Genomic DNA, 11989 nt, shown 5'->3' on the forward strand with positions numbered 1-11989 from the left:
GAGTCACAAATATTAGAAAGTTTTCTTAAAGGTTATTCTGTTTGATTTGAACAAAATGTGATTTTAATAAAAATCTATTTATTTTTACTTTACACACAGTCATGAGGGTCTAAGGGGTTGTCTATGTTTTGTGTTTGTTTATTTGTTGTTGTTTTTGTTTTGTTACACCACATGGTTATACCACATTGCTTTGAATTCAATTTGAATTGAAACATTTTATATATATATATATATATATATATATATATATATATATATATATATATATATATATATATATATTAGGGCTGTCGATTTAACATGTTAATTCAGTGTGATTAATTTGACAAAAAATGTACGCAATTAATCGCATGACCCCGGACCATAATAAGGAAGATTCCTGAGAAATGCAAGCTTGTAGTACCACCTGTTTACTCCAGAGGGCAGTAAGTGAAATTTCAGCTGTGTGAGCAACACACAGTTTATACAGTGAAGAAAACACTTCAGTAGGCAGAACAACACAAACATAAGTTACGTTCTTGCGTTCAAAACACTTGGAGCGCAAATCCGAATCCGATCTCAAGATGTGTTTAAAGATTGAGTATTAAACTATATTTAACTTGACACAGTGACCTAAACATTTTATGTTTATTATGCAATGCACCCGAGACGCTACACAAGCATGTCTTACGCAAGTGTGACGGGTCCTTAAACAAGCCCTCATAATAAATCTCAAACTGATTGACAAATTCACTTGTGAAATTAATATTTGTGAACTGTATACCAATGATTGGATTATGATCAGTAATATTGTAGTAAACAATACATTGTATTCTAAATATTTAAAGATAACTATGTATAATTATATATTGATATAAATATGTATAATCATTATATATTTTTATTATTGTTATATGATGGGCTTTCTCAGCAAATATTTGTATATGCGATTAATCACGATTAATTAATCGGGACACCGTGTAATTAATTCGATTAAAAATTGTAATTGATTGACAGCCCTAAAATATATATATATATATCCAGAAGAGAAAATAAATGAGTGTCACGTCATTCACCTAGATACCATTCATAATTAAATGTGAAAGTGCTGCAGTTGTGTTTAATTATTTAAGAGGTTTTGTCAGGTTTAGTTTCTGAGTTGATTGCGTGACATGTCGTAATAACTGCCTATCTCAGATGTATTAGCGTGTCAGGTGCACTTGAAAGCTCAGTTCAAATGTTAAACTGTGTTGCTGGAGTAGTTTGCAATGTTTGCATCATGTGGAATTTTCAGAATGTCCTCAAGATACTGGGATCTAATATTGGCTTTGCTGAAGTGCTCTTTACTGCAATGCAAAGTTACAGCAGCCTCATTCAACACTAATGGAGGCTAATGCCATAAATAAATGCAATTGTACAACAGAAAGCAATTGAAATGGAACTGCGAGACAGTTAATGCATTATTTTAGTCAGAGAGAGGACGGATCACTCAGACTGAATGCTGAAAATAGACTAACACTGTCTTTCAAATGGTATTTTAGAGAGCTGATCCATTTGTGCTCAAGAATTGTCACACTGAAGAACTGCCAAATTATATAATTGCCTCTCCTCGATTTCAAGGCCCAAGCAGGGCTCTTATAGCTCATCACACAAAAATGGCACATCCCACTGTTCCTTGTCTTCTGGGAACTTCCCCATCTTTTCATGGTAGCTCAAGCTCGTTCCTGCTGCTTTTGTCATAGATCATTAGCATAATACTACCGTTATTTGTTTAGGGAGAATAAATAAGCAGTGGCCAAGTTATGCAAGCTGACAAGGCAGTGACTGCCTTTTAGTTTTTCCACTTTAGGCATGAGAGACTGTTATAAAATGAAAAAGTGCTTTGAGCTTCTATGGGGAAAAACTTTAAGGTCTACACTCTATTAACAAAACAACCATTTGTGTTAGCAGAAAGTTTAACGTGTCTTCCAAAACAACAGGTCTGTGACTGGGACTTATTTTTCAGCTCAACAATACTTTAACAAGCATACACTAACCATGAACCATCTTTTCTACAGATGACAAGGTAGAGACATTCCCTGTCCTGGAGATCAACCAGAGTGAGATAGTGGACACCAATGGTGCTGGAGACGCCTTTGTTGGAGGTACTGCACTTTCTGATATAGTTTCAAAAATATATTGTAAATCAAATAGTTTGGATGAGCCATGTTCGAATACACATTGTGCATATTATTGAAGTGCAAAAACCTCCATCCAAAACAACTAGTGAAATTGTGCTGCCTCTTGAGGATTTAAATTGAGTTATTGGCTGCTTCCAAATTTGCATATTTCCCTACTATATAATATGCCAAAAACAGTATGCCAGTGGAGTTTGGTGTCCAAATCCCCAGTATTCATAAGAGTAGGAAAGAAATACCTAGATGACCTACTATATCCGGCATGATTATGAAGTCCATCAACTTGACACACTACTAACCCATAATGCCACCGGAGCTCAGGCGATCCTGCTCAAAACACTGAATTAAAAATAAAAACAGCTCTTTTTTCTTGTGGACTCTTTTTGATGTTATTTTCATTATTATTATTATTCTTGTGAATAATAAGAGGACATTGCACATTTTATGTGAATGACTTATATATGCATAAGTGTATGGATATCCACCTATGTGTGTTAGGGCTGGGCAATTAATTTTATATTCAATTACAATTTTGGCTTCCAACTATTACAAGAAAATCAAGATATAATGCGTTATATCGGCGTATATCTTTAAAGCATCCTTTATTAAAGTTCAAATAATAACTGAAACGGGCATTTTTCTGTGTGGTCTGCACCATGTCTATGAGTTGCGTGAAGTGACCGGGGAAGAGATTGAATCTTCTCCCGGCTGATGCACACAATCTCATGGGGACGCTCGTCACTCGCATGCATTTGCTGCAGCTAGATTATAACGTGATGGCTCACGACGTAGAGAAACATAAAATATGTGTCACGTTCACTGTGTGTATCTTATCATGAAGAAAATCGGTGATACGCAGCTATATTAAAAAGAGAAATTTTGATTTTTGTGAGTTAGAGATGGATTGAAGTGATAGTGTAAATACGTTTTTGAATGCTTTTTTTCCTAAATAATATCTAAAACTCCTTTAAAACAACATACTTTTACTTTAGGAGCTATACTGCAGAAGAAGTCATTGTTATCAGAGAATGTTTAATATAATATTTATTCTGGGCTCGACATTAACGCTTGTCTGGGACAAGTGGATTTTTTAAGAGGTAAGTGGAAGATAATTTTACTTGCCCGACCGGATTGATTAAAACATCAATAATGAAAAAATAACTTGACTATATTTGTGATAGCCTGTGTCACTTATTAGAAAGTTCATATTCTTATTCTGCTGTTAAATGTAATCCAGAACATGTAATTTTATAATTCGCTAGCGATCTAGTAACAGCTGCGCCCTGTTTGATTGACAGGTGGCGTATGTGTGTGTGTGCTAAACATGCGCGTGTGTTCTGAAAATGCTCACACTAATGCGCACAAAAAGTCAAATATTTCAAAATTCTGCCAAAATGCTCTTGTTGAGGTATTCATGTGAACACAGAGAGTGATGTCTAAAGTGAACGTCAAAAGCGGAGCAAAAAGTGGATTTGTATTGAAACGTCAGACTTGTAAGTATAAATGTAAGCTAATAGACCTGCTGCCATATACTGTAGTGTGTCATTATAATAATCATTACAAGAAAACGAGAAAACACTTGCTGCTCTAGACTGGGTAGCCTTAAAAATCATTAATGTATTATAGCCATTCAGTGAAGACCAGTAGTTGGTTTATGCTGCATTTCATTATGAATGTTTACTTTAATACTTTTAAAAACTGTTAAAAAAAACATGAATTTTCTTAATTTGTATTTTTTTGTTCTATTATTTTTAATCTATTTTTGTTCATTGCTGTTTTTTTTACTGACTGTTTACTAGTCTTGAATAATTAAGAACTTGAAACCATTCTTCCTTAATTAACATATTAGTTATTGTTATTATTTGTTGTGGTTTTAAAGCTGGTATTGATAATCGTCAAATTTCACAGACTACTGAAATTTTGGTATTGTGATACTGTATTTATAATGTATAATTGTAGCCTTTATTGTACATGGTAGATCTTGCTGCAATAACATGATAAAAATGTAGATCTCATTCCATAGACGTGTGAGCACCACTGGTGGCGATGGAGGCTTTCCTTTATTTGACAACATACATAACATAAATCAATTACCATATGACAGTAGCCTCCCCCAATACCCAGTGCAGTTTACATTTCAAGTTCAAGGAAATCCACTGTTCAGAAGTTAAATAAATGCATGATGTTTCCAAAGCCAATAAGTAACCATGTTAAATAATCGTGATTATGATTTTTGCCATTACTGTGCAGCCCTAATATGTGTGTACGTATATGTATGCATATAGGTGTGTGTTTGTGTGTGTATGTGTATATATATATATATTATATATTATATATTAGGGCTGTCGATTTAACATGTTAATTCAGTACGATTAATTTGATAAAAATAATTTGTCTTAAAATGTCATGCTGTTTCTTATACAAGAAAGTTTCAATAAACAGCAGAGAATCACGAGTCAGGTGGCAGATTTTAAATGTAAGTGTATGTGAACATCGCCTTGTACCAACACAGAGGCAGCATAACTCTTTCCCGGACTTTCAGCTTCATTGTACCACATTGGTGGAATGTCCTTCCCAAATCCATCCGTGAAGCTGACTCACTTTCTGTTTTCAAAAAACATCTAAAAGCACATCTTTTTCAAGAGCACTTAACCAGTCACTAAAACAAAATATTCTTCTTGCACTGCAATTGAATACTGGAATTTTTTAATTACTACTATTCTGATGCTAGTGAAACTTTGTAATATGGCACTTTTCATACTAATGTCTCCTTAAGATGATTTGCTTGTAATGTTTTCCTCTTTTGTAAGTCACGTTGGATAATAGAGTCTACCAAATGAGTAAATATACAGTACACTAAGAAAGTCAACTGTATCCTCTACTATACAGGCAGAAATGTTCATACAGATTGCATTCAGCAGAGATTTTGTAGGCTCGTTTGCACTGTTGCCTGATCTGCCCAATTCCTTTAGTGAATCAGATGCTAAACCAGCAGCGACTGCCTGTGCAAATAAACCCACCACAATATTAATGCACCAAGTTGCTACATTGCTTGGCAACCGTAAACCACCCACAGTTATTATTATCATTAATAAATGTGTTTATTGAACATTGGTTTCTTTTATCATGCTGCTGTTGTCGCCACTTCACATCACACCTTGGAACACCCCTTACCGATTATTTAATTACTGTAATGCACGGCCTCTTGTGGTTTATTGCTTTAATATCTATCGCAGGGATGCAAGAATTCTAACTGGCTTTCCTTGCACTGCAATTTTTTCCAGTCAGATTGCAAATTGATTGAATTGTTGGAACAGAAACCAGCCTGTGTCCTAAACTCCCAGAATAGTCCTAGACAAGTGTATGTTCAATAGAAAATCAGTATGGACAGGACAATATAATCCAGGATTTGGCTTGATCTGTAACCTCTGGAAAATTAGCCTGACATTTGTAGACACATGCTAGTTCAAATGTATTTGCTTAGTTTAGTCATTCAAAGCTGCCAATGGTTTTGTAATATTTAACTTCAGTGCAGATATGCAGAGAAGTGCAGATAGCACAGTTAAACGGGAAATAGATCTACTTTCATGATGGATAAGTGGAGTTGCCAGACTCCCTGCAGCCATTATCTTTAATCTGCAGGATTCGCTAATAACGGTGCTTTCATATAGCCGGTGTGTGTCTACACCGATCTGAGCTGTGAAGTCATCCATCAAACTTGCAAAGCATGACACAGTTCGGCTCCCCATGAAAAACAGAAGTATTGATGTTGATCATGCTGTTTGCACAGGTCTTTCAGGTCCACGTAATTTATCATACAATGCCTCTTATGCAGTCTTCTGCATTTCAAGGGCCATGAGCCTGATATGCTAACATGTCTTCCTGTAGCTTTTCCAGCACAACATTGCGACTAATAGAGCTGTGAGCGTGTTTACTCAAACGTCGTATTGATTTTTTTAACCCCTTTATCCGTTCCAACAAGAGGTTGGAGGGCAGCACTCTGCCACGTTGGAAAATAAATTTGCCAGCTGTTTTTCAATGCACTCCAGCACTGCTACAGAGAGCGGAGATCTAGGTGGGAGGGTTCACAGCCCGAGGGCGGCTAGAGGAATTCTGTATCGCACATCACTAAAGGATGCCTTTTCCATCACCTCTCCTCCTTAAGCCTGATATACTTAATATTTTAAAAGAGAAAGCAAATGCAATGGAAAATCAATATCCGACAACATTTTTTGAGCTTATATTTGCCAGCATATGTTTATGTTGTGTTACGTGTGTTTATGTATGCTTACCGTGCTGAGCACTTAGATGTGTGTGGAATTGTGTTCATGTGTGCATTCATTAAACATATGTTTTCAGAAAGTTGAATAAAAAAAATAAAAATAAAAACATATGTTTGCATGTGTACATATGTCTGTGTGCTTTTCAGTTAGGATTAAATCTGCCCCACTTTTGCTGCACAAACACTGCAAAAAATCCTTTTTTTTTTACTGAATTTCTAAATTTCTAATAATCCTTAAAACAAGATACATTTGAGAAATTAAATAACATTTAGACAATTTTGTGATGTTTATGCTTAAACCAAAAACATTTATTTTTCTTAACCCACTGGAATTTTTTTTATTTATTTATTTATTATTTATTTTTTAATCATAACCTCTCAAAATGTTGTTAGGTTTCTCTGAAAATAAAATGCAATATCTTATGCAGGGGCAGGTTTACGATTTAATTTCTAAAGGTTTGTTTAAAAAATAACAAAATTGATTTTAAATCATAATTTTAAAATCATCCTATGAGCTGTTGGAAATTTCAATATGTTTACTGAAACATACAAATCTAGTTAAAGTTAATTAATCCATGATTTCCATGATAAAAACAATATTTACCTACACATATTTTTACAAAAAAAACTCTGTCTTATTTACTTCACTTTCACATGGAGCTTATATTCTTACGCTGCAGTGTTCACCATGTTGCAAAGGCTGGATTTTATGTTAGCATCGTTGGCAACAATCGTAACAGTATTGTAACAGTAAACATGCAAGGCACAGCGGCCCCTCAGCACACTAGAGAAGAAGGAAGAAAAAACATTGCTGAAAGCACTGAAACTTTGCTTGGTGCAGAACAATCTGGAATAATGTTAAACATTGTAACAGTCACCTCTTTGCAACCTGAACCTATTAAGTACGTTAAATCTTTGTGACACCTGCACTAAAAAAATCTAGACGCAGCGCAACAAATGAAACCGAATGTTTTTGAGTGAAACAGCATTTTTGAGACCTGAAGTTCTTTTTAACTTTTGACACAGTGTCTAAAAACGTGTTTACATAAGAAAACAATGGAAAAACAGTAGACGCGGACAAAATAACACGTTTGGTATAAACGGCCCCTAACTCATCCAATTGTATGGATCTTTGAGTGAGAGCGCGTGGGCAAATCAAGTTCGTAAGGCCTGTATATTTTTTTCATAAATTACAAACCCGAGCTAAAAGTCCTACTTGAAAAACTGACCCAATCCGGTGGACCTCTAACATGAACAGCTCTGAAAGCGCTGACAATAGCATATTCACACGTGACAACAGAACAACATGTGACATGCCAACCCCTACTGGTTTTTGGGGAGCTTTCCTACTCAGGCAGGGGCCCCCCGGTGTCCGGGACCCCACGTAATTGCTTGGTTCGCGTGGTGGTTAAAACCGCTAATGATCTTTTGTCATTTTGCTTCTCAAGTATATTTTTCTTGTTTTAAAAATGTTTGGATTTTTTTATTATTTTAATCTGTGAGGAATGAGAGCAGCGAACAACAGTGTTGTCCATGGTGCTATATGTCTTTTTTGTGTGTGTATGCAGGTTTCCTGTCTGAGCTGGTGCAGGATAAGACCTTTGAGCAGTGTATTCGTGCTGGACACTACTCTGCTAATGTCATTATTCAATATGCAGGCTGTACATTCCCAGAAAAGCCTGACTTCCACTGATGGGCCACTGAGAGAGCAGAATACATGGCCACCTAAGTGTTTTTATAGGACTTTAAAATACTTTTTATTTCTCTTTCACTGCCTTTATTCTTTTGTGCCTCTGTTTTTATCAGTCCCAAATCCTAATGCGATCATGGAGATGTATTTCACATTAAAAACGGTTTACAAAAGAGGAATTCCTTTGTTACAAATATTGATTTGTTTTTACTGAAGTAATTTGAGTATTGCTCTCCCCTGTACTGTATGATCGGTAATCATAATAACCTTAATAAATCTTTCCAGGTGTGATATTTTTAATAAAATTGCCTTGAAGATATAGTGATATAGCTTTAAAATGTAAAGAAAATATTGAAATCGTACAACTTTTGCATTACAGACGCCACATATGAAAGAATCCTTTAAGCCATGTCAAAATCAAAGACTTTGTTGGCCAGTTTTGCTGTTGTAAACCAAATATATTTGTGAAACGCACACTTAATGTGTCATAATCAAGTTTAACCTGTTGTTATGTGTTATACGTAACAAGCAATGTCTGCAGTCCTATTGAAAGCAATAATGTACATCTGACAAATTCAAAATAAAGTTTGCATTACTGCTGTCACGTATTTCTAACCTTGTCCAGTAGTTGATTGATAATTAGAATGGGTATTAAATTGGAGGAAATATGATTATAGTGTGAACCTATGTTTACATCCTACAACCACAATTCTGAAAAAGTTGGGAAAGGTGAGGCAATTGTGTCATAGTACTGTATACTGTATAAGGAGCCTCCAAAAACAGCCTAGTACTTCTAGAGCAATGTTTGTTCAAGTCATGTCAATTTACCAACAGATGCTTCAGAAAATAATCCAGCACTTTAAGAACAATGATCCCCGAAGACAAATTGGAAGGATTTTGGGCATTTCACCCTCTACAGTGTACAATATAGTTAAAAGTTTCAAGGAATCTGGTCAAATTTCGGTGCGTAAAGGGCGAGATGAAAACCAATTCTGAATGTGGGTGATCGCTGATCCCTCAGACATCAGTGTCTTAAAAAACATCATTCATCTGTAATGGATATCATGAACATTACCTTGGGATTACTCTTGTAAACCTTTGTTAATCAACACTTTTTACCGCTGCATCCACAGATGCAAGTTCAGACTTTACTATGCAAAGCAGAAGCCATACATCAACACTGTCCAGAAGCGCTGCCGACTTCTCTGGGTTTGGTCTCATCTTAGATGGAAAGTAGAACATTGGAACTGAAGAGTCCACATTTCAAAAGGTTTTTGAAAAGCACAGCCGTCGTGTATCCGTGCCAAAGAGGAGAAGGACAATCCAAGATGTTATCAGCATCAGGTCCAAAAGCCAGTGTCTGTATGGGCCAGGGGTGTGTCAGTGCCCTTGGCATGTGTAACTCTCACATCTGTGAAAACACCATGAATGCAGACAGATATGTAAAATTTTGGAGCAACATATACTGCCATCCAGAACCATCTTTTCCAGGGACGTCCCTTCATTTTCCAGCAGGAAAACTTCAAACCACATACTGCCCAGAATACAAGTGCATGGCTGTGTAAGCAGTGAGTACGGGTACTAGATTGGCCTGCCTGCAGTCCTGACCTGTCTCCAATTGAGAATGTGTGGTGCATTATGAAGCGCGTTATATGGCAACGAAGACCCCATACAATTGTGCAGCTAAAGACCTACATAATGGATGAATAGGGGAAAATTCCACTTTCTAAACTTAAACTTGTGTCTTAAGTGCCCAAATGCATAATAAGTGTTATTAGAAGAAATGGTGATCTTTCATAGTGGTGAACACTTTACTGTCCCAACTTTTTTGCAATCATCTGATTTGAAATGACTGTACATGTAACTATGAAATTCACAGGTTAAAACATAATCTAATGTGTAGTTGTAGAGCTTTCAGTATACCAAAGGGTGATTATAATTTACACTCATTTTTGTTTTTATTAGCATTTTTCATACTGTTCCATCTTTTTCGAAATTGGGGTTGTATATTTCCACTCAAATCCATATTTAAGAGGATTATGTTTTGCTATTCATCACAATTTTAGTTTGATTAAGAAGCGTGGTTTCACTTTCAGTCTATTTTATTCCCATGTCGTCTTAAAGGGTTAGTGTGCCCAAAAATCACTGTGTTCATCCTCATGTCATTCCAAACCCACATGACATTCTTTCATGGAATAAAAAAGGAGATCTGCAAAATTGTAGGGACTGATGACCACAATCACATTCATTTTAACTGTATGGAAACGATGCAAAGTAAAATGTGAGGCTATCATTCTGCCTAACATCTCTTGTGTTCCATGGATGAAAGATAGTCATAGCAGTTTCAAACAACATGAGGGTCAGTAAATGTAAGTTGTAAGTGTGTGTTTTGATTTTTGGTTGCAATATCCCTTTTGACTGTTCCTGTTGGATGGTTGGAATGCCTCAAGATTCCTTCTGTCCCATTGATGACAGTCAAAGGTCTGCAAGGGTTCATCTTTATGATTTGGGACAAGGAGTAGCTATTTGTGACCATCATTGGAGTGAATGAATGTACTGCTGCCCCTTTTTTCTCTGTATGTGACTGCACTCATAGCATATTCTGTCACTGATAAATGTGTTTGAACCCTCTGCAGACTGGCATCAAGAGTTTTAAACATCCTGTGAGTCCAGGTGAAGTCCTGATGACAGCAGAGGACAAACCTTGAATACTATTTCACATTTTTAACTTTACCAGGGTCTGTTCACACATGCTTTTCCCACTTCTCTAATCCTCTTGCTGTGTGTTTTACAATGATGCTGTTTTTTTTTTTAAGATCTGCAAAAGCTTCCTGTGAGCTTTATAAAAAGTAAGTTGATTCACGGGTGTTTTGCTATTTTTCAGCTGGTTACATTTAGAAGACATTGAAGGACAAACTTTGGGGAGAACAGACTAATTTATTTAAAAGTTAATTTCACATATTACAACACTTTTAGTCATGTTTCTGAAAAAAGTTAGCATATTCTAATATTTACTTTAAATGTTAATTTGTTTTCTTATTATAGAATTGTGCACATAAATAAATCTTGATGGACACATAACTTGTAAAATTAAGGAAACAAGTTCCACACATTTAAATTATTTTTTTTCATCAAAGCTAATTTATTTGAATTCATTTGATTAAGTCTTGTTGTACAAACTTAAATTCAGTTTGTCACATGTACTAGATTAAACATTTTCAAAGTCATCATTTTAATTATGTTGAGGAATTTTCATTTATACCACTTCTGTTTTTTTGTTTTTTACATTTATTGTTGTAAGTGTAATGAACTGTGAGCTTGTAGCCTCAGCAATAGAGGACATATCTTGCAGAAGAGTTTTAAGTCAAGGTTCCCATACTAGACATGCGTTGATGCTCAACAATCATATTTTTGGAAATTGATGCACTCACATGACACAAAATCCAAAGTGCAAATACTGCTGTAAACATAAATATTAAGATATTAATTTGCAGATTTAACTCGCAGTGTGTGCTGGGAACCTGACTTGAACATCTGGTTATGGCCAACACAAATTCATTAAGTTGTCCAAACGCAAATATATTAAGTGACCTTCCATTTTTCCAATTTAAATTGATTGCACGCAATGAAATTAAGTTGTGACAAATAATAATAATAATAATTTATAAAATTGTTACATTAGCTCATTTTAAGGAACTAAATTGAACAAAGACCAAAAATTCATTTTTTTGAGTGTAGTCAAATCTTTGAACTAGGGCTGTATCATGATCTTTTACAAAAATATCAAATGTATTTCCTTAAAAGATAAAAATTGACTAATCTCATAGACCTAAAACAACATGATGTTTTCAATACTTGATG

At 35.3% G+C, this 11989-nt stretch overlaps 1 protein-coding gene across 2 annotated transcripts in view; it reads left to right on the forward strand.

Annotated features, from left to right (window-relative positions):
* LOC127618260 (adenosine kinase-like) overlaps positions 1-8729 on the forward strand; it is a 272393-nt gene extending 263664 nt beyond the window's left edge. For both annotated transcript variants that reach the window (XM_052090626.1, XM_052090627.1), the window contains exons 10-11: positions 2037-2123; positions 8007-8729. In XM_052090626.1, the coding sequence (XP_051946586.1) occupies positions 2037-2123; positions 8007-8131 (212 nt within the window). In that variant the 3' untranslated portion in view covers positions 8132-8729. The remainder of the gene's footprint in view (positions 1-2036; positions 2124-8006) is intronic.
* Positions 8730-11989: the final 3260 nt, after the last annotated feature.

This window comes from Xyrauchen texanus, chromosome 24, assembly GCF_025860055.1.
Source record: "Xyrauchen texanus isolate HMW12.3.18 chromosome 24, RBS_HiC_50CHRs, whole genome shotgun sequence".
Lineage (NCBI taxonomy): Eukaryota > Metazoa > Chordata > Actinopteri > Cypriniformes > Catostomidae > Xyrauchen > Xyrauchen texanus.